The sequence below is a fragment of the Amblyraja radiata genome, chromosome 14, assembly GCF_010909765.2.
Source record: "Amblyraja radiata isolate CabotCenter1 chromosome 14, sAmbRad1.1.pri, whole genome shotgun sequence".
Taxonomy (NCBI): domain Eukaryota; kingdom Metazoa; phylum Chordata; class Chondrichthyes; order Rajiformes; family Rajidae; genus Amblyraja; species Amblyraja radiata.
In genome coordinates this window covers 10,654,812-10,673,536 of record NC_045969.1, presented here as the reverse complement: position 1 = coordinate 10,673,536, position 18,725 = coordinate 10,654,812, and the positions used below count along the sequence as shown (strand labels likewise).

The following is an 18,725-nucleotide window of genomic DNA, read 5'->3' as shown; positions in this document are numbered from 1 at the left end:
ACATGGAGAGGGATTCACCATAATCCATCTCCCCACATTGTCAATAATGCTCGGATGTCACCGAGGCTGTTGTTCCCCGCCACCGATTTTCCGGCACGCTTGGTCCCAGAGTCTCTCCGGATTATCCGGTTTTGCCGGACCAACAGAGGCCACGGCCTCCGAGAGAAGTCCAACGGTGCCGGGAAAACGTCCGCCTAGGCCACTAGGAAGCCAAGCAACCAACCCATGAAGTCGGCCTCTGACGTTGGCTGTGGGAACGGATCTACCGGCTCCATCCGGGCGGGAGTGCCGGAGCCCCGGGCCGCAGGGGGGGGGGGGGCAGATTCCCCACGGAGGTCACCTATGGGAACAATGATCTCCACGGACGGCTGTGGTGGCCAAATCATTGGCTATTTTTAAGGCGGAGATTGATGGGTTCTTGATTCAGAGTGCGGGTGGAGGCCAAATCAGTGGATATTTATAAGGCAGAGATACTGTAGATAGATTCTTGATTAGTACAGGTGTCGGGGGTTATGGGGAGAATGCAGGAGAATGGGGTTGAGAGGGACAGATAGATCAGCCATGATTGAATGGCTCGATGGAGTAGACTCGACGGGCCGAATAGCTTAATTCGTCTCCTATGGCTTATGAAGTTATAAATCAAAACCTTATAGGGGGGGGGGGGGGTTCTTGGGTTTCACCACAGCGCAGTACACCTCCTTGCTTTCCTTCACAGGTGATCAGTGAATTTGAGGCCTCACCAGACGTCTTCTATTACCGGATCCCTAACCTTAGCCAGAACCACCTGTACAGCATCTGGGTCGTTGCGATCACAGCAGCTGGGAGGGGGAATTCTAGCGAGATCATCACCGTGGAGCCACTCGCCAAAGGTAAGGTCATGCGGCAGAATCGGCCGACGTTAACCTGAGGCACCGTCACCTCACACCCTGATGTTCCTCTTTAACAAATCTACCCGTCCCCTGTTTATAGTTTGTAGACTTTATTTTGCACCAACTGAAGTTCCCTGATGAATGTTAGATTCATTTTTAGAGATACTATGTCCACACTGTATGTGCGTATATATGTACTGTATGTATGTATGTATGTATGTATGTATGTATGTATGTATGTATGTATGTATGTATGTATGTATGTATGTATGTATGTATGTATGTGTAGAAAGAAACTGCAGATGCTGGTTTAAGCCAAAGATAGACACACAATGCTGGAGTAACTCAACGGGACAGGCAGCATCTCTGGAGAGAAGGAATGATTGACTTTTCTGGTGTTTGTATGTGTGTACGTATAGAAATACAGCACGGAAACAGGCCCTTCAGCCAACCAAGTCGGCACCAACCAGTGATCACCCTGTACACTAGCACAATCCTACACACTTGGGACAATTACCAAAGCCAATTAACCTAAAACCTGGGCGTCTTTGGAACGTGGAAGGAAACCGGAGCACCTGGAGAAAACCCACGTGGTCACAAGGAGAACGTACAAACTCTGTACAGACAGCATCTGAAGGCAGGATCGAACCAGGGTCTCTGGCGCTGTAAGACAGCAACCCTACCGTTGGGCCTCAAAGTAAATTCTGTGGACAACCCAGAATATTATCACCACCAGATGCATTGTAACAGCACCTAGTGCAGACCACCAGACTCAGAAACAGCTTCTTCCACCTCTGTATTCAGGCTTCTCAATACTGCTTCCATTATTTTGGATACAGTCGCGTTTTTAGATTTGTAGGTTAAATGGCTTGGTATGAATGTAAATTGTCCCGAGAGTGTGTGTAGGAGAGTGTAAGTATGCAGGGGTCGCTGGTCAGTGCAGACTCGGTGGGCCGAAGGGCCAGTTTCCATGTTGTATCTCTAAACTAAACTAAACTGAAATGCCGGAGTAACTCAGCGGGTCAGGCAGCTTCTGTGGAGAAAAGGAACAGGTGACTTTTCGGGTTGAGACCCTTCTGCTCGACCCGAAACGTCACCTTTTCCTTTTCTCCATAGATGCTGCCTGACCCGCAGAGTTACTCCAGAATTTTGTGTCTATCTTTGGTGTAAGCCATCACCTGCAGTTCCTTCCTACATATACTTTGAGTCTCGTCCGTCTTGCTATTGTAGTTTATTCACACCGCCCCAGACCATCCTCTCTCATTCTTTAGCTGGTTGAGAGACTCGGTGCGATTTTAACCTCTTTTACAAAATCATGAGAAGAATTTAAAATCATGAGAGGACATACAAAATCATGAGAGAAATAGATCGGGTGGATGCACAGAGTCTTTTACCCAGTGTAGGGGGATTGAAGACCAGAGGACATTACTATGGTGGAGGAGAAAATATTTAATAGGAATCCGAGGGGTAACTTTTTCACACAGAGGGTGGTGGGTGTATGGAACAAGCTGCCAGAGGAGGTAGTTGAGGCTGGGACTATCCCATTGCTTAAGAAGTAGTTGAACAGGTACATGGATAGAACAGGTACACAAAAATGCTGGAGAAACTCAGCGGGTGCAGCAGCATCTATGGAGCGAAGGAAATAGGCAACGTTTCGGCCCGAAACGTTGCCTATTTCCTTCGCTCCAAAGATGCTGCTGCACCCACTGAGTTTCTCCAGCATTTTTGTGTACCTTCGATTTTCCAGCATCTGCAGTTCCTTCTTAAACACATGGATAGAACAGGTTTGGAGGGTTATGGACCAAGCGCAGGCAAGTGGGACTAGGGTCGCTGGGACATTGTTGGCCGGTGTGGACCGAAGGGCCTGTTTCCACGCTGTATTACTCAATGACTCTATGACTCTTGCCGCTGTGATTGTCCTCAGCACCAGCCCGGATCCTAACATTCAGCGGCACCGTAACCACACCATGGATGAGAGATATCGTGCTGCCCTGCAAAGTGGTTGGAGACCCGGCACCAGCAGTCAAATGGATGAAGAACAGGTAAGTGGGCAAATAGACACAGAACGCTCGCTCTATCCGACACACACTCGGGACATTTCACCATGGTTACCAAAGTCAATCAATCTACAAACCTGTACATCTTTGGAGCGTGGGAGGAAACGGGAGCACCTGGGGATACCCCATGCAGGTCACTGGGAGAATGTGCAAACTCTGTACAGATAGCACCCGTAGTCAGGATCGAACCAGGGTCTCTGACGCTGTAAAGCAGCAACCCTACCACCGTGCCACCGAGCCAGACTATGTCCATGTCTTTGAAAGGAATATTCAGCGCTTAAAAAAGTGAACCCTCATTTCATACCAGTGACGTTCGATACACCTCCCTCCCTGCCTGTCTTGGATGTATTCTCTGGCACAGGGTTATATCCATGGTAGCTAGCGTTTGAAGAAAGACATAAAAAGCTGGAGTAACTCAGCGGGTCAGACAGCATCTGTGGAGAAAAGGAATTGGTGAAGTTTTGGGTCGAGACCCTTCTTTAGACTGTGAGATATAGATGGTGATATAGGGAGATGTAGAACAAGTGAATGAAAGATATGCAAAAAAGTAACAATGGTAAAGGAGACTGGCCATTGGTAGCTGTGGGCTAGGTGAAAATGAGTTACAGACAATGAGACTCAACAGGACAACATTGAAACTGGTACTAGAGTGGGGGAGGGACGGAGAGAGAGAGGATGGAAGAAGTTAGAGAATTCAATATTCATCCCGCTGGGTTGTAAGCATGCCCAAGCGAAATATGAGGTGGTGTTCCTCCAATTTGCCAGTGGCGGCACCTACAAGCTGTCGGCTTTAAACTGCACAAAATCATGCAATTTGACGATCAGAGCCAACGTTGATCTTATGCTTTATATTTTGTTGACTCTTTGCCTCTGTGTTCTCTGGGTCTAGCAATGGAACGCCAGTCCCTGTCCTAACCGATGGGCGCAGAAACATCTTCAACAACGGAAGCTTTGTCATTCGCACGGTGAAAGCAGAGGACTCTGGGTACTACAGCTGCAGGTCAAGTAATAGCTGGGGATCAGATGAGATCCTCCTCAATCTCCAGGTGCAAGGTGAGCAGATCCCACTGGACCAGGCATCCCTTCTACCTTCTCCTCCCGTCCACTTTCCTCTTCTGCGTAACGTGAGCTTTCAGAAACCTGTGCTGGGGGCCATTTTGTCCTGCAGGCTTCGATCATTTATGTTTCACCAGTCGTGACCAATGTTGTAGCAGAGTGGGACATGTGCTGACACGACGTAACTGCTGAAGGCCACTTGGGGACCACAGCACAGGATACACACACAGGCACATGGAATTGAGGCAATAAGGTTAGAAGATTGAGGGTGGATCTTATAGAAACTTACAAATTCTTAAGGGGTTGGACAGGCTAGATGCAGGAAGATTGTTCCCGATGTTGGGGAAGTCCAGGACAAGAGGTCACAGTTTAAGGATAAAGGGGAAATCCTTTAGGACCGAGATGAGAAAAACATTTTTCACACAGAGAGTGGTGAATCTCTGGAACTCCCTGCCACAGAAGGTAGTTGAGGCCAGTTCATTGGCTATATTTAAGAGGGAGTTAGATGTGGCCCTTGTGGCTAAAGGGATCAGGGCGTATGGAGAGAAGGCAGGTACAGGATACTGAGTTGGATGATCAGCCATGATCATATTGAATGGCGGTGCAGGCTCGAAGGGCCGAATGGCCTACTCCTGCACCTATTTTCTATGTTTCCATGTTCAGCCTTTGGTTGATTAGGGACTTCTTTAGTCAGAGGGTAGTTAATCTGTGGATCTCATTGCCGCAGAGGGCGGTGGAGGCCAAGTCAGTGGATATTTTTAAGGCAAGAGATAGCCAAATTCTTGATTAGAACGGATGTCAAGGGTTATCGGGAGAAGGCAGGAAAATGGAATTCGCAGGTAGTGAACAACCATGATTGAATGGCGGAGTAGACTCGATGGACCGAATGACCTAATTCTACTCCTGTAACTTGTGAACGTGAATTTGTGGTTAGTTTAGTTTTAGTTTTGTTTGCTTATTGATTCAGTGCAGACACTGTCCCTTCGGCCCGCCGAGTCCGTGCCCACCAGCGATCCACGCACACCTACTCTACCCTACACACGCTAGGGACAATTTTACAATTTACCGAAGCCAGTTGACCTACAAACCTGTACACCTTTGGAGTGTGGGAGGAAACCGGAGATCCCAGAGAAAACCCACGCAGATCACGGGGAGAACATGCAAACTCTGTACAGACAGCACCCATGGTCAGGATCGAACCCGGGTCTCTTTTGCGCTGTAAGGCAGCAGCTCTACCGCTGCACCACCGTGCCACCCAAATCACCATTTGTGTTTCATTAATGGTGAGCTGGATTACTGTGACCTACATGTTACCTGAGTGAGACTGCTGATGCTCAGTACCTGCTGAAGGCCACAAGGGGACTACAGTGTTGGATACATGGACAGGCACATGGAAGCAAAGTAATAAGAGGATCAGATGAGAACAATTTACGTTGATTAGTTGATGCTTCGATTATTTTAATCACAGTTGGATATATAGCAGATGGCTTGAACTGTTGATTTGATCTAATTCCGTCATTGTGGCCATGGACAAAGCTGCCTTGATCTATGATCGACCTACCTGTATCTCTCTTAATTTTATATACCTCTATTAAGTTTCCTGTCAGCCTCTGACACTCCAGAGAAAACTATCCAAGTTTGCCCAACCTCTTCTTATAGCTAACACCATAGACTCCAGGCAGCATTCTGGTAAACCTCTTCTGCACCATCTCCAACCCTCTCCTATGCTTTAGGTTTTATTTAATTGTATTTTACTGGCCCACTCTTGTGCAAGCTGTTTTTGAATTTTTTGTCTTTCACTCAATACTGCTTGAGGCTCAGAAGAACGAAAAACACTCGAACTTTCAAGGTCCTTAGCTCTGACATCGTAAATACCATGATATATGTGTGAGAATTTAATGAGAATTGATAGGCAGGTCTTTTCATCATGCCTTAAACCTCAGTAAAGTCTGTGTCACTTTTAATTACTCATGGGCACACAATGACAAACGAACAGGACCTTGAGAAACAATTTTACACTAATATTCTGACATTGGTCATTATTATTTGGCAACATCATTGTCCCATTGCAAGAAAAATTACTAATCTGGATAAGTGATGGTGGAATTTTATTATTAAGGTAGAAGGCTAGATTTATTGGAAATATGGTCATTGGATACATCGGTTTCTCAGAATCCTCACATGCTGAGAGGTTGTAAGAAGAGATGGATTCACAGGTTGGATTGAAGATAGACTATTTATGGATAACACAGCACATGGTGTGTTAGTTTAGTTTCATTTAGAGATACAATGTGGAAACAGGCCCTTTGGCCCACCAAGTCCAAGGCGACCAACCTTACACCCGTACACTAGCTCTATCCTATACACGAGGGACAATTTACTGAAGCCATTTGCAGTAGGCCAATTAACCTACAAACCTGTGCAGGAAGGAACTGGGTATACCGAAGATAGACTTAAAGTGCTGGAGTAACTCAGCGGGTCAGACGGTATCTCTGGCGAAAAGGAATAGGTGACGTTTTGGGTTGAGATCCCTTCTTCAGACTGAGAGTCGGGGGAGAGTGAAACGGGAGATATGAAAAGGTACAGGGAACAAATAAATGAAAGATACTCTTCTTCATATCCCTTGTTTCCCTCTCCCCTGACTCTCAGTCTGAGGAAGGGTGTCGACCTGAAACGTCACCTATTCCTTTTGTCCAGAGATGCTGCCTGACCCGCTGAGTTACTCCGGCTTTTTGTGTCTATCTTCAGTTTAAACCAGCATCTGCATTTCCTTCCTACATATTAAACATGGTTTATTGCACAGTCTGGAGTATGTAAAGTACACACTAATGAATAGGTTAGAACGTGTATTATGCTCCGCGCAGGGTCTCACGTTCGGCCGCGCTCCGCGCTGGCTTCCCTGTAGGCAGCAGCACCTTGTGGGAGCCTTCCTGAGCTCCCTAATCACACTCTGATACAAGCAATCAATATGCTCCCTGCTGTTCATCTGTAGAGGTTCAATAGAGTATTCCGCAACATGCCAAATCTTCTCAAACTTCTGTGGAAGTAAAAGTATTGATAAGATTTCTTAGTGATCGCATCAATGTGCTGGGACCAAGATAGATCTTCAAAGATAGTTCTTAAGTTCATAAGTCTATAAATTCTTGGAGCAGAATTAGGCTGAATTAGAACTGGCCATTGTTTTATATTTAATTCACAAAAATGAATACTGGAGCAGTCCAGTGAATAAGTTCGATAGGAGCTACCACATCTGTAGAGTTGTGATGGTCAGAGGTCTATTTAATAAAGTTTACAGATGGTGCATTGTTTCCCCATGGCTAATGCTTGAGAATTAGGAAAGCACATCCAGAAACACAGTGCAAGTGTATCTGGATAGAAGATTAATTATGGAGACCTCTTATGCTGTGTATCATTAACTGAAGGTAATAGTATTTTAATATCATAGTAAGAAACGTATTAGACCTTGCCTGCAGTTAGTGAAGGGGGAATAGTTCCCATGCATTTGCTGATGATGTCGTAGAAGATGTATTCTTTCCATGCTTATTTTAACCCTGTGCCCACACTTCCCTTCCAACAGTTCCACCAGACCAACCTCGTCTAACGGTCTCCAAGACAACCTCCAATTCCATCACGCTTTCCTGGATACCAGGCGACAATGGCGGGAGCTCCATTCGAGGTAGGAAGCCTTTAGAATTTAGAGACCCCGCGTGGAAAGTGGCTTTTCAGCTCACCGAGACCATCGCCCACCAGCGATCACCCCGTACACTAGGACTATCCTACACATTGGGGACATTTTACGATTTACAGAAGCCATTTAACCTGCAAACGTGTACGTCTTTGGAGGGTGGGAGGAAACCGGAGCACCCGAAGAAAACCCACAGTGGAGACCAATTCAGTGGACGTATTCAAGAGAGAGTTAGATATCGCTCTAAGGGCTAACGGAATCAAGGGATACGGGGAGAAAGCAGGGAACGGGGTACTGATTTTGGATGATCAACCATGAATATATTGAATGGCGGTGCTGGCTCGAAGGTTCCAATGGCCTACTCCTGCACCTATTTTCTATGTTTCTACCAGCTCCTTACGGACAGCATCCATAGTAAGGAGCGAACGCGGGTCTGGCGCTGTAAGGCAGCAACTCCGCTACTGCGCCACCGTGCCGCTCTCAAGATGTGTACAAGATCTGCGAGGAACACGAGTCTTCACGTCGCAGTTTATTTCATCAGTAAAATGCTACAAGCCTACTTGTACACCACCATATGGTGTGATGCTTTGCGGTTAAGAAACGTCAACCATTGATCTAGAGTTTGAGTCCTACCGCAGCAGGCTGGGAACTCAGGTTCCAAGTGTATAAATCAATGTGGGCCATGAAGCTTGCATGAAAGAAGTTGTCTTAGAATGCTGCCTAGATTAGAAGGTACTAGCTATAAGGAAAGGTTGGACAAGTGTAGAGTCAATAGACAATAGACAATAGGTGCAGGAGCAGGCATTGGGCCCTTCGAGCCAGCACCGCCATTCAACGTGATCATGGCTGATCATCCCCAATCAGTAGCCCAAGTCATAGGGAATCATAGGCTCATACGGCATGGATACAGGCCCTTCGGCCCAACTTTCTCATGCCGATGAAAATGCCCCATCTACACTAATCCCACCTGCCTGCATTTGGCCCATATTGCTCTAAACCTTTTCCATCCATGCACGTGTCCAAATGTCTTTTAAACCTTATAGAGAATTGTTCTGTCTGAAGCATTGGAGACCGAGGGATACAAGTCGGTCTGGGAGGCGTAGATAGGGTTGACAGTCAGAACCTTCTCCCCAGGTGGGCTGGAGATTTTAATAAATCAAATCTGAAGAAGGTCATGCCGAACTTCTACCAACACATCACGTGTGCCACCAGGGGGGAGAGAACTTTGGACCACTGCTACACACTGTTCAGGAAGGGCTACAAGGCCGTTTCACTCCCTCCCCTAGGAAAATCTGACCACGCTGCCATTTTCCTGTTGCCGGAGTATAAACAGAGGATAGTTCGGGAAGCGGTAGAGACGAGGGACGTAAAGCGGTGGTCCGACCAGTCAGAGGCCATGCTGCAAGATGCACTGAGTGATGTCGACTGGAATATGTTCGAAGCAAGTTCCAGTGACGTCACTGAGTTCGCGGAAGCAGTCACGGACTTCATCGCAACAGTAACCGACAACATCGTCCCCACGGTAAGGGTAAACACCTTTCCGAACAAAAAACCCTGGGTAGACAGGTCTGTTCGTGTGGCCTTGAATGCTCGCACCGCTGCCTACAACTCTGGCCTGGCATCAGGAAACATGGACGTCTACAAGGCAGAGTCGTACCGACTGCGAAGGGCGGTGAAGGACGCAAAGAGAAGGTACAGAGACAAGATGGAGTTACAGATGGAGCAGCAGGACACCAGAAGCCTGTGGCAGGGGCTACGGATTGTAACCTACTACCGGAGCACCCCTCCCTCATCCGCAAGTGCCGGCACCTCCCTAGCTGATGACATGAACTCCTTTTACGCTCGTTTCGAGAGGGGCAACACCACCCCAGGTCTGCTGACTATCGACAATACCGCCAGCGGGCTGGCTACCGAAGCTGAAGGGAGGAATGTGCACACATTCTCGCTGTCCGAGCACGACGTGAGGAGGGCTCTGACACGGGTGAACACGAGAAAAGCTGCAGGCCCCGATGGTATCTCGGGGCGAGTACTCAAGTCCTGTGCTACGCAGCTAGCTCCAGTGCTCACTACATTATTCAACCTCTCCCTGGACAAGTCCGTGGTCCCTGCCTGCTTCAAAAAATCCATCATTGTACCGGTACCAAAAAATGCCTCCCCAGCCTGTCTGAATGACTACCGTCCGGTGGCCCTTACCTCGGTAGTCATGAAATGCTTTGAGAGGCTGGTGAAGAAACACATCTGCGCCTTCCTCCCTCGGAACATGGACCCGTTGCAGTTCGCATACCGTCCGAACAGATCCACGGACGATGCGGTCTCCCAGGTCTTGCACACCGCTCTCTCCCATCTGGACAGCCAGAAGGGGGGCTACGTGAGGATGCTGTTCATAGACTACAGTTCAGCCTTCAACACGATAGTCCCCACCAGACTGGCCGGGAAGCTAATGGAATTGGGGCTCAACACCTCCCTGTGTGCCTGGGTCCTGGACTTTCTCACCGCCAGGCCCCAGGTAGTCAAGATGGGAGGGAATACATCGAAGTCCCTCACCCTGAGCACAGGATCGCCCCAGGGTTGCGTCCTCAGCCCCCTATTGTACTCCCTGTACACACATGACTGTGTGGCTAGGTTCAGCTCCAACTCAATAATTAAGTTTGCTGATGACACTGTGGTGGTGGGCCTGATCTCAGACAAAGACGAGAAGGCCTACCGGGAGGAGGTGGCTGATCTAGCACTCTGGTGCCAGGATAACAGCCTCCTCTTGAACATCAAAAAAAACGAAGGAGCTGATCATGGACTTTAGGAGGGCACATCATCCGAGGACGTACACTCCATTGAGGATAAATGGGGATCCTGGGGATAGGGTGAACTGTTTTAAATATCTGGGAGTCCACATCTCCGAGGATATGACATGGGCATCACACGCCTCAGCACTCGTAAGTAAGGCAAGGCAGCGCCTTTACCACCTCAGGCAATTGAGGAAATTCAGAGTGTCTCCGAGGATCCTCCAGTGCTTCTACGCAGCGGCGGTGGAAAGCATCTTGTCCGGGAACATTACCATCTGGTTTGGGAATTGCTCTGCCAAGGACAAGAAGGCTCTGCAGAGAGTAGTGCGTTCGGCCGAACGTACTATGGGAACTTCACTTGCCCCCCTGCAGGAACTATACATCAGGAGGTGCAACTCCAGAGCCAACAATATCATGAGAGACCCCTTCCACCCCTGCAACGGACTGTTCCAGCTGCTACGGTCAGGCAAACGCCTCCGTTGCCATACGGTGAGAACGGAGAGGTTGAGAAGGAGTTTCTTCCCAGAGGCCATTCGGACTGTAAACGCCTATCTCACCAGGGACTAACTCTACTGAATGTTTTTCCTTCCATTATTTATTATGTAAAAGAATATGTGTGTTATGATTGTGTTTATAGTTTGTTTGGTTGTTTGGTTGTTTGTCTTTTGCACAAAAGTCCGCGAGCATTGCCACTTTCATTTCACTGCACATCTCGTATGTGTATGTGACAAATAAACTTGACTTGACTTGACTTGACATAGACCAGCGGGCATAGCTTTAAGGTGATAGGGGCAAGGTTTAACGGGAGATGTGCAGGGCAAGCTTTTTACACAGTGAGCAGTGGGTGTCTGCCTCTCAACCCCATTCTCCTGCCTTCTCCCCGTAACCCCTGAAGCCCCTGAAGATGGCGGCTCAGCACTCCTCCAGCCAACGCTCCTGAATTAGTATTCTTTTAGTTTATTTAATATTGAGTGCCACGTATGCATACGTTAACATATCACACAACCAAAACAAACTACTAAACATCGGTTCAATGCGCAGTGGCTGTGTTCTCAACAACGCAAATTTCGGACTCGGGTAAGGGTGCATACATAGGCATAATGCGTATGCGTGTGTGAACCTGTGCGTATGTGTCACAGTATGTGCACATGAGTGTATGAACAATTTTTATTTTTATTATGTTTTGTTGCTGTTATTCTATTGTTATTTTTTCATCTTGTACTGAGCTCCGCTCAGGCAGTGTGCGCTCGAATTTTGTTGTATGCACCACTACAATGTCAATAAAGTAATAATAATAATAATAATAATAATAATAATATGAAGAAGAAGAAGAAGAATAATGTTGTATTCCTCAGGTTACATCCTGCAGTACTCGGAGGACAACAGTGAGCAGTGGGGCAGCTTCCCCATCAGCCCCAGTGAACGCTCCTACCGCCTGGAGAATCTCAAGTGCGGCACCTGGTACAAGTTCACCCTGACGGCGCAGAACGGAGTGGGGCCCGGCCGCATCAGTGAGATCATCGAGGCGAAAACACACGGGAAAGGTACGGCACTTTTATCAGGGCAGTGGGAAAAACAATCTCTGCATTAAAGGGCTCCCATTTTTTTGGATTTCACTGGTTCTTATTTTCCGCAGTTTAAAAAAAAAACCCTCTTGTCGCTCCTCCCTTCTTCCCTCCCTCCCTCCCACCCTCCCTTCCTTTCTTCCTTGCTTCGTCCCTCCTTCCCTTCCTTCCTCCCTACCTCCCTTTCCATCCACCCATCCATCGCTCTCTCACTCCCTCTCTCTCTCTATCCAACGAGCCACTCCACCGTTCTTTTTTCTCTCACCTCTCTTCTCCTTCTCTTCTCATCTTCCCTCTCCCTCTCTCTATCACCCCTCTCTCCTCTCCTCTCCCCCTCTCTCTCCTCTCCTCTCACCTCCACTCTCTCTCTCTCTCTCTCTCTCTCTCACTCAATTTAAAAGACATTCGGAAAGGTACATGGTTAGGAAAGGAAGACACAATATGCTGGAGTAACTCAGCAGGACAGGCAGCACCAGACTGAAGAAGGGTCTCGACCCAAAACATCACCCATTCCTTCTCTCCAGAGATGCTGCCTGTCCCGCTGAGTTACTCCAGCATTTTGTGTCTAACTTCGATTTAAACCAGGTTTCGAGGGATGTGGGCCAAACACGAGCAGGTTGGACTAGCGTGAATGGGGTCAGCATGGACAAGTTGGGCTGAAGGACCTGTTTCTGTGCCTTATGACTCCTTGACTCTATGACACTGAGAAAGCACTGCAGACCTGCACTGAAAAATAGCTGCACCAGCTGCCACTTGCTTCACTTGCGTGCAGTCTAACTACACAGAGGACTGCTGTGTGGAAGTAAGTTTACCTCTCCCTTCACTCGACTTCCATTTCACTGACACATTTTGCCCTGGAGCTGCAGTCGGGTTTCTATGGTTACTAAAATTGCCGGTTCCAAAGATCAAAAGACTACACGGGGTCATGCATGAGTGATTTCCCAGAAAAAATACTTTAACTTCCTCCTTGCTGGAACAGGGATATGTTCCCTCCCCCCCCCCCCCCCCCCCGCCCCACCCCGCCCCGCCCCCGCCCCGCGCCTCCCCCCGCGCCTCCCCCCCGCCGTGTCTTACCCTGGCCTTATTCCTGTCAGACGTTGAAGTTGGGAATGAAAGGCGAACACACCATTGTCTGGAGGCTCATGGGGATGCAAGGAACTGCAGATGCTGGAGTCTTGAGCGAAACGCAAAGTGCAGGAGGAACTCAGCATGTCAGGCAGCCTTTGGGGAGGGAATGGACAGATGATGTTTCACTGAACAGTACAACGCAGGAACAGGCCCTCCGGCCCACATTGCCCTTGCCAAATGAACTTGATGCCAAATTAAACTAATCTCTTCTGCCTGCAGTGCTCCATATCCCTCCGCTCCCTGCATGTGTCTGTGCCTATCTAAACGTTTCTTAAACGCCACTATCATTTAGTTTAGTTTAGTTTCGTGATACAGGCTCTTCGGCCCACCAAGTCCGCGCCGACCAGCGATCCCCACACATCAACACTATCCTACACACATAAGCGACAATTTTACCAAGCCAATTAACCTACAAAACCTGCACGTCTTTGGAGTGTGGGAGGAAACTGGAGATCCCGGGGAAAACCCACGCAGGTCATGGGGAGAATGTACAAACTCCGTACAGACGGCACCCATAGTCAGGATCGAACCCGGGTCTCTAGCGCTGTAAAGCAGTATCTCTACCGCTGTGCCACCATGCCACGCCCACCGTCGTATCTGTCGAATGACCGTGTTAATGTCAACAAGAGATGATGAAGACTTGAAAGGCATGATGTAAAAAGCACGGTGGCGCAGCGGTAGAGTTGCTGCCTTACAGCTCCAGAGACCCAGGTTCGATCCCGACCACGGGTGCTGTCTGTACGGAGCTTGTGCCTTCTTCCCGTGACCTGCGTGGGTTTTCTCCGGGTGCTCTGGTTTCCTCTCACACTCCAAAGACGTGCAGGTTTGTAGGTTAATTGGCTTTGGTAAGATTAGTAAATTGTCCCCAGTGTGTGTAGGATAGTGTTAGTGTGTACAGGGGATCGCTGGTCGGTGCGGTCTCGGTGGGCCAAAGGGTCTGATTCTGCGCTGTTTATCTAAACGGCTTAGTGTTTAAAATGTTCCGAAGTAATTTTTAACATCCACCAGAGGGCGACAAATCTCTGATCCATTTGGCGATCCTCTGCCTCTGATAATAAAAACCAGCAAATTAAAATACGAAAAACAAATTGGAAAAGCATTATGAAAATACGAAATTTGTTAAGGAAATGCAGCCAATAATAAGCAGCAAACTCCAGCTTTATCCCCAGTGTGAGCTGTGAAGAGACGCGGGCAGAAGTAGTGCCCTACATTTCTTTGACGTGTGCATTATTTATAAAATTAATAAACAAAAATATTGAATAGAATAGTAAGTACAACAATCCTCCATAGTGAGAGAAACGCTGGGCGTTTGGGGACTATATAAACACGAGGCAATGTATAGGTTGGCCACAACCATGGTTAAGTATGGTAATCTCTGAAGAAAAATAAGGATGTTTTTGTTCCTGCAATGAGACTAATGGAGGCGTTTCAAGTGGATCTAAATCGAGTTGAGTTTATTGTCAAATGCACAGAATCGGTGAGGTACAGTGGCGCAGCGGTAGAGATACTGCCTTTCAGCGCTACTAGCGCCAGAGAGCCGGGTTCCATCCCGACTACGGGAGCTAGTCTGTGCGGAGTTTGTACATTCTCCCCGTGACCTGCGTGGGCTTTCGAGGAAGGAGATGAGGAGAAATCTCTTTAGTCAGAGGGTGGTGAATCTGTGGAATTCTTTGCCACAGAAGACTGTGGAGGCCAAGTCACTGGATATTTTTTAAGGCAGAGAGATTCTTGATTAGTACAGGTGTCAGGGGTTATGGGGAGAAGGCAGGAGAATGGGATTAGGAGGGAGAGATAGATCAGCCATGATTGAATGTCGGAGTAAACTCAGAAGGAAAGCTGTAATTCTGGACTAAGACACACAAGTAGTGAGTTGATGCTGCAATCATCTTTTGCCCATCCACCTCAAATACCCACTCATCAGAAATGATCTTCAACTTGCCTTCTGGCTGTTTTTGCAGTGAGATCTTGCAGTAGGAAAACGGATAGTTTTCGGTTGGTTTTACAGATGTGGATATCATAACAAACGGCAATTTTTATGGATCATTGGAGTGGAAATTGTAGTGAGGTCCTGGAGCTTATTTGAAGAAAATATTTGCTCTAAACGTTCATAAAGTCCCCCCCCCCCCCCCCCCCCCCCCCAGAACCATGACCCTTTTTCAATATGTGGCTCAGTTTAGGTTAGAGTTCTCTATCATTTTTTCAATCTTTTTTTAGAGATACAGCGCGGAAACAGGCCCTTCAGCCCACGGAGTCCGCACCAACCAGCGATCCCCGCACATTAACACGATCCTGCACACATTAGGGACCATTTAAAATTCTACCAAACCAATTAACTTGCAAACCTGAAGAAGGGTCTCGACCTGAAACGTCGCCAATTCCTTCGCTCCATAGATGCTGCCTCACCCGTTGAGTTTCTCCAGCATTTTTTGTCCACCTTCGATTTTTCCAGCACCTGCAGTTTTTTCTTATACCTTCCATGTTATGTCCAAGAAATGAGATAATGGTATTGGCTTCCATGTTTCTACTTGCAAACTCTGACAATTGAGTTCCCATTTTAGTAATCAAAGCTTTTTACCTCTTGGTAAAATAAAGCATAAACCTGCTCCTTTATAGCCTGTGCAGGTCAAAACCTAATAAGGCTGTTCTTAAGAGAAAGACATGCATGATAAATAGGAAACATTCTTAAAAGTATTCTTAAAAAAGGGAAGGTGCAGTGTTCTTAAATGGTGAATATATAATGTTCTTCAATGCAGAATAAACAGTGTTTTTTAACAAGGGGGGATACATCAATTCATAAGTTCATAAGTGATAGCAGAATTAAGCCATTCGGCCCATCAATTCTGATCTAACTTCCCCTCTCAACCCCAATCTCCTGCCTTCTCCCCATAACACTGACACCTGTATCAATCAAGAATCTATCTATCTCTGCCTTCAAAATATCCATTGACTTAGCCTCCACAGCCTTCTGTGGCAAATAATTCCACAAATACATACTGTTCATAAAAGGGAGAATGTACAACATTCTTAAAAAGAGGAATATATGGACAGGCACTTGGATGTGCAGGGTATGAAGGGATATGGATTATGTGCAGTTTGTCTTGGCCTTATGTTCAGCACACACATTGTGGGCCGAAGGGCCTGTTCCATGTTCTATGATCTTAAAAAGAGAATTTACTGTCTTCTAAAAGGAGAAACATGACGCAACAGAATAATACATCGTAGACTTGGCGGGGTTGGAATCCAAGGCTTTGGTTTATTCTGCAAAAGGACATGTTTTTTAAAAATGGATTAGAAATAATCTAATGATATCAATGATGGGTGTATGGAACAAGCTGCCAGAGGAGATAGTTGAAGCTGGGACTATCCCAACCCTTAAGAAACAGTTAGACAGGTACATGGGCAAGACAGGTTTGGAGGGATATGGACCAAGCGCAGGTAGGTGGGACTAGTGTAGCTGGGACATGTTGGCCGGTGTGAGCAAGTTGGGCCGAAGGGCCTGTTTCCGCACTATGTATCACTCTCTCTATGACTGTAATTCTGTCTCCCTGCAGAGCCACAGTTTGCCAAGGAGCAGGAGCTGTTCTCCAGCATTAACACCACGAGGATCCGGCTGAACCTTGTCGGCTGGGTGGACGGCGGATGCCCCATCACCACGTTCACGCTGGAGCACCGGCCGTTTGGGACGGCGGCCTGGACCACGGCGCAGCGCACCACGCTGTCCAAGGCCTACATCCTGTACGACCTGCAGGGAGCCACGTGGTACGAGCTGCAGATGACGGTGTGCAACAGTGCCGGCTGTGCGGAGAAGCAGGCGGAGTTTGCCACCCCCAACGACGATGGGAGTGAGTACTTCCTTGGTGACCTTACTGATCCTATCCACTATAGACGCAAAATGCTGGAGAAACTCAGCGGGACAGGCAGCATCTCTGGAGAGAAGGAATGGTTGTTGTTTACTTTTCCTTCCCTCCAGAGATGCTGCCTGTCCCGCTGAGTTACTCCAGCATTTTGTGTCTATCTTCAGTTTAAACCAGCATCTACAGTTCCTTCCTACACAAATGTTCACTATATATGTTTACTTTAGATGTCAGTCTAATGTCAGTCCTCAAGAACCAGAGATTTTGGGAGAGGTTGGATTATAATTCCTTGGAGTGTAGGAGGCTGAGGAGAGATCTTATGGAAGCATATGGAACCTGTTTCCATGCTGTATGCCTCTATGACCATGACTAAGTTGCTGTTGTGTCTGCATCTGCTATCTCCCCTGGCAACATGTTCCAGGCACCAACCACTCTTTGTGTGGAAAAAAAAGTGCCTCACAAATCTCTCTTAAACCTCTCCCCTCTCCCCTCTCACCCCCAACCACTTGTGTTTGACCTCGTATCCTGAGACTATGACCTCTTGTTCCAGTTCCCTGGGCAGGGAAATATCCTCTCCACTTCCTGTTAGCATTTTGTTAGTTTTAACTCTCTTCCTTCCAAACTTCAGCGAATACAACCCTGGCCAATTAGAGGTGCAAAGGGCTGCAGATGCTGGAATCTTAAGCAAAAAACAAAATGCTAGTGGAACTCAAGATGTCGGACATCATCTGTGGCGGGAAATAGGCTGACACGTTTCGGGTTGGGACTCGGAACAATATGAAGAGAGGTCCCAACCCAAGATGTTGTCTGTCCATATCCTTCATCAGATGCTACCTGACCCACTGAGTTCCTCCAGCACTTTGTTTTTTTTTGCACAAACCTAGTCAATCTGATCTCTCCTCAATTTGTAAACTCACCATCATCAATGAATCTTTCTTGAACCTTAGTTTAGTTTGGTTTTGAGATATTGTGCAGAAACAGGCCCTTCGACCCACCGAGTTGACACCGACCGGCGATCCCCACACATCAACACTATTCTACACACACTAGGAACAATATACATTGATACCAAGGCAATTAACCTGCAAACCTGTGCGTCTTTGGAGTGTGGGAGGAAACAGGAGATCTCTGAGAAAATCTAAGATGGTCACGGGGAGTATGTATAAACTCCATACAGACTGCACCCGTAGTCAGGATCGAACCCAGGTCTCTGGCGCTGTAAAGCAGTAGCTCTACCGCTACGCTACCGTGCTGCCCTCTTTGGCAAGGTCAAAATTGCCCAACATACTACAGGCGTGGTCTCAACAAAGCCCTGTATAAATGTAGCAAGAATGTGTTGCCCAGACACAAGGAACTGCAGATGCAGGAATCACCAAGTGCTGGCGTGACTCAGCACATCAGGCAGCATCTGTGGAGAGAATGAAGAGGTGATGTTTGGGGCAGGACCCTTCTTCAGACTGATTGTAGAAGGGGGGGGGGGGTGCAGAAAGCTGGAAAATAGGTGGAAGGCAGGACAAAGTCTGGTGAGTGATAGGTGGATACAGGAATGCGGGGGGGGGTGGTTGATTGGCAGATGGGTGGAGTAAGTGACAAAGGCTCGAGATGAAGAATGTATTGTCATTGGTTTAACTCCGTCGCTAATATTATGTTTGTGTAATTAATAACTAATGACTAAACTGAACAGTGTTTAAGTTAGCTTTGAAACCTATTCCAGTTTCTTGCTCACTGGTC

The 18,725-nt window shown here is 47.5% G+C and overlaps 1 protein-coding gene across 2 annotated transcripts in view; it reads left to right on the top strand.

Moving 5' to 3' along the window:
- dscam (DS cell adhesion molecule) overlaps positions 1-18,725 on the top strand; it is a 220,777-nt gene that overhangs the window by 144,313 nt on the left and 57,739 nt on the right. For both annotated transcript variants that reach the window (XM_033032509.1, XM_033032510.1), the window contains 6 exons: positions 716-869; positions 2,794-2,911; positions 3,816-3,979; positions 7,560-7,658; positions 11,803-11,991; positions 16,692-16,982. In XM_033032509.1, coding sequence (XP_032888400.1) covers positions 716-869; positions 2,794-2,911; positions 3,816-3,979; positions 7,560-7,658; positions 11,803-11,991; positions 16,692-16,982 — 1,015 coding nt within the window. The remainder of the gene's footprint in view (positions 1-715; positions 870-2,793; positions 2,912-3,815; positions 3,980-7,559; positions 7,659-11,802; positions 11,992-16,691; positions 16,983-18,725) is intronic.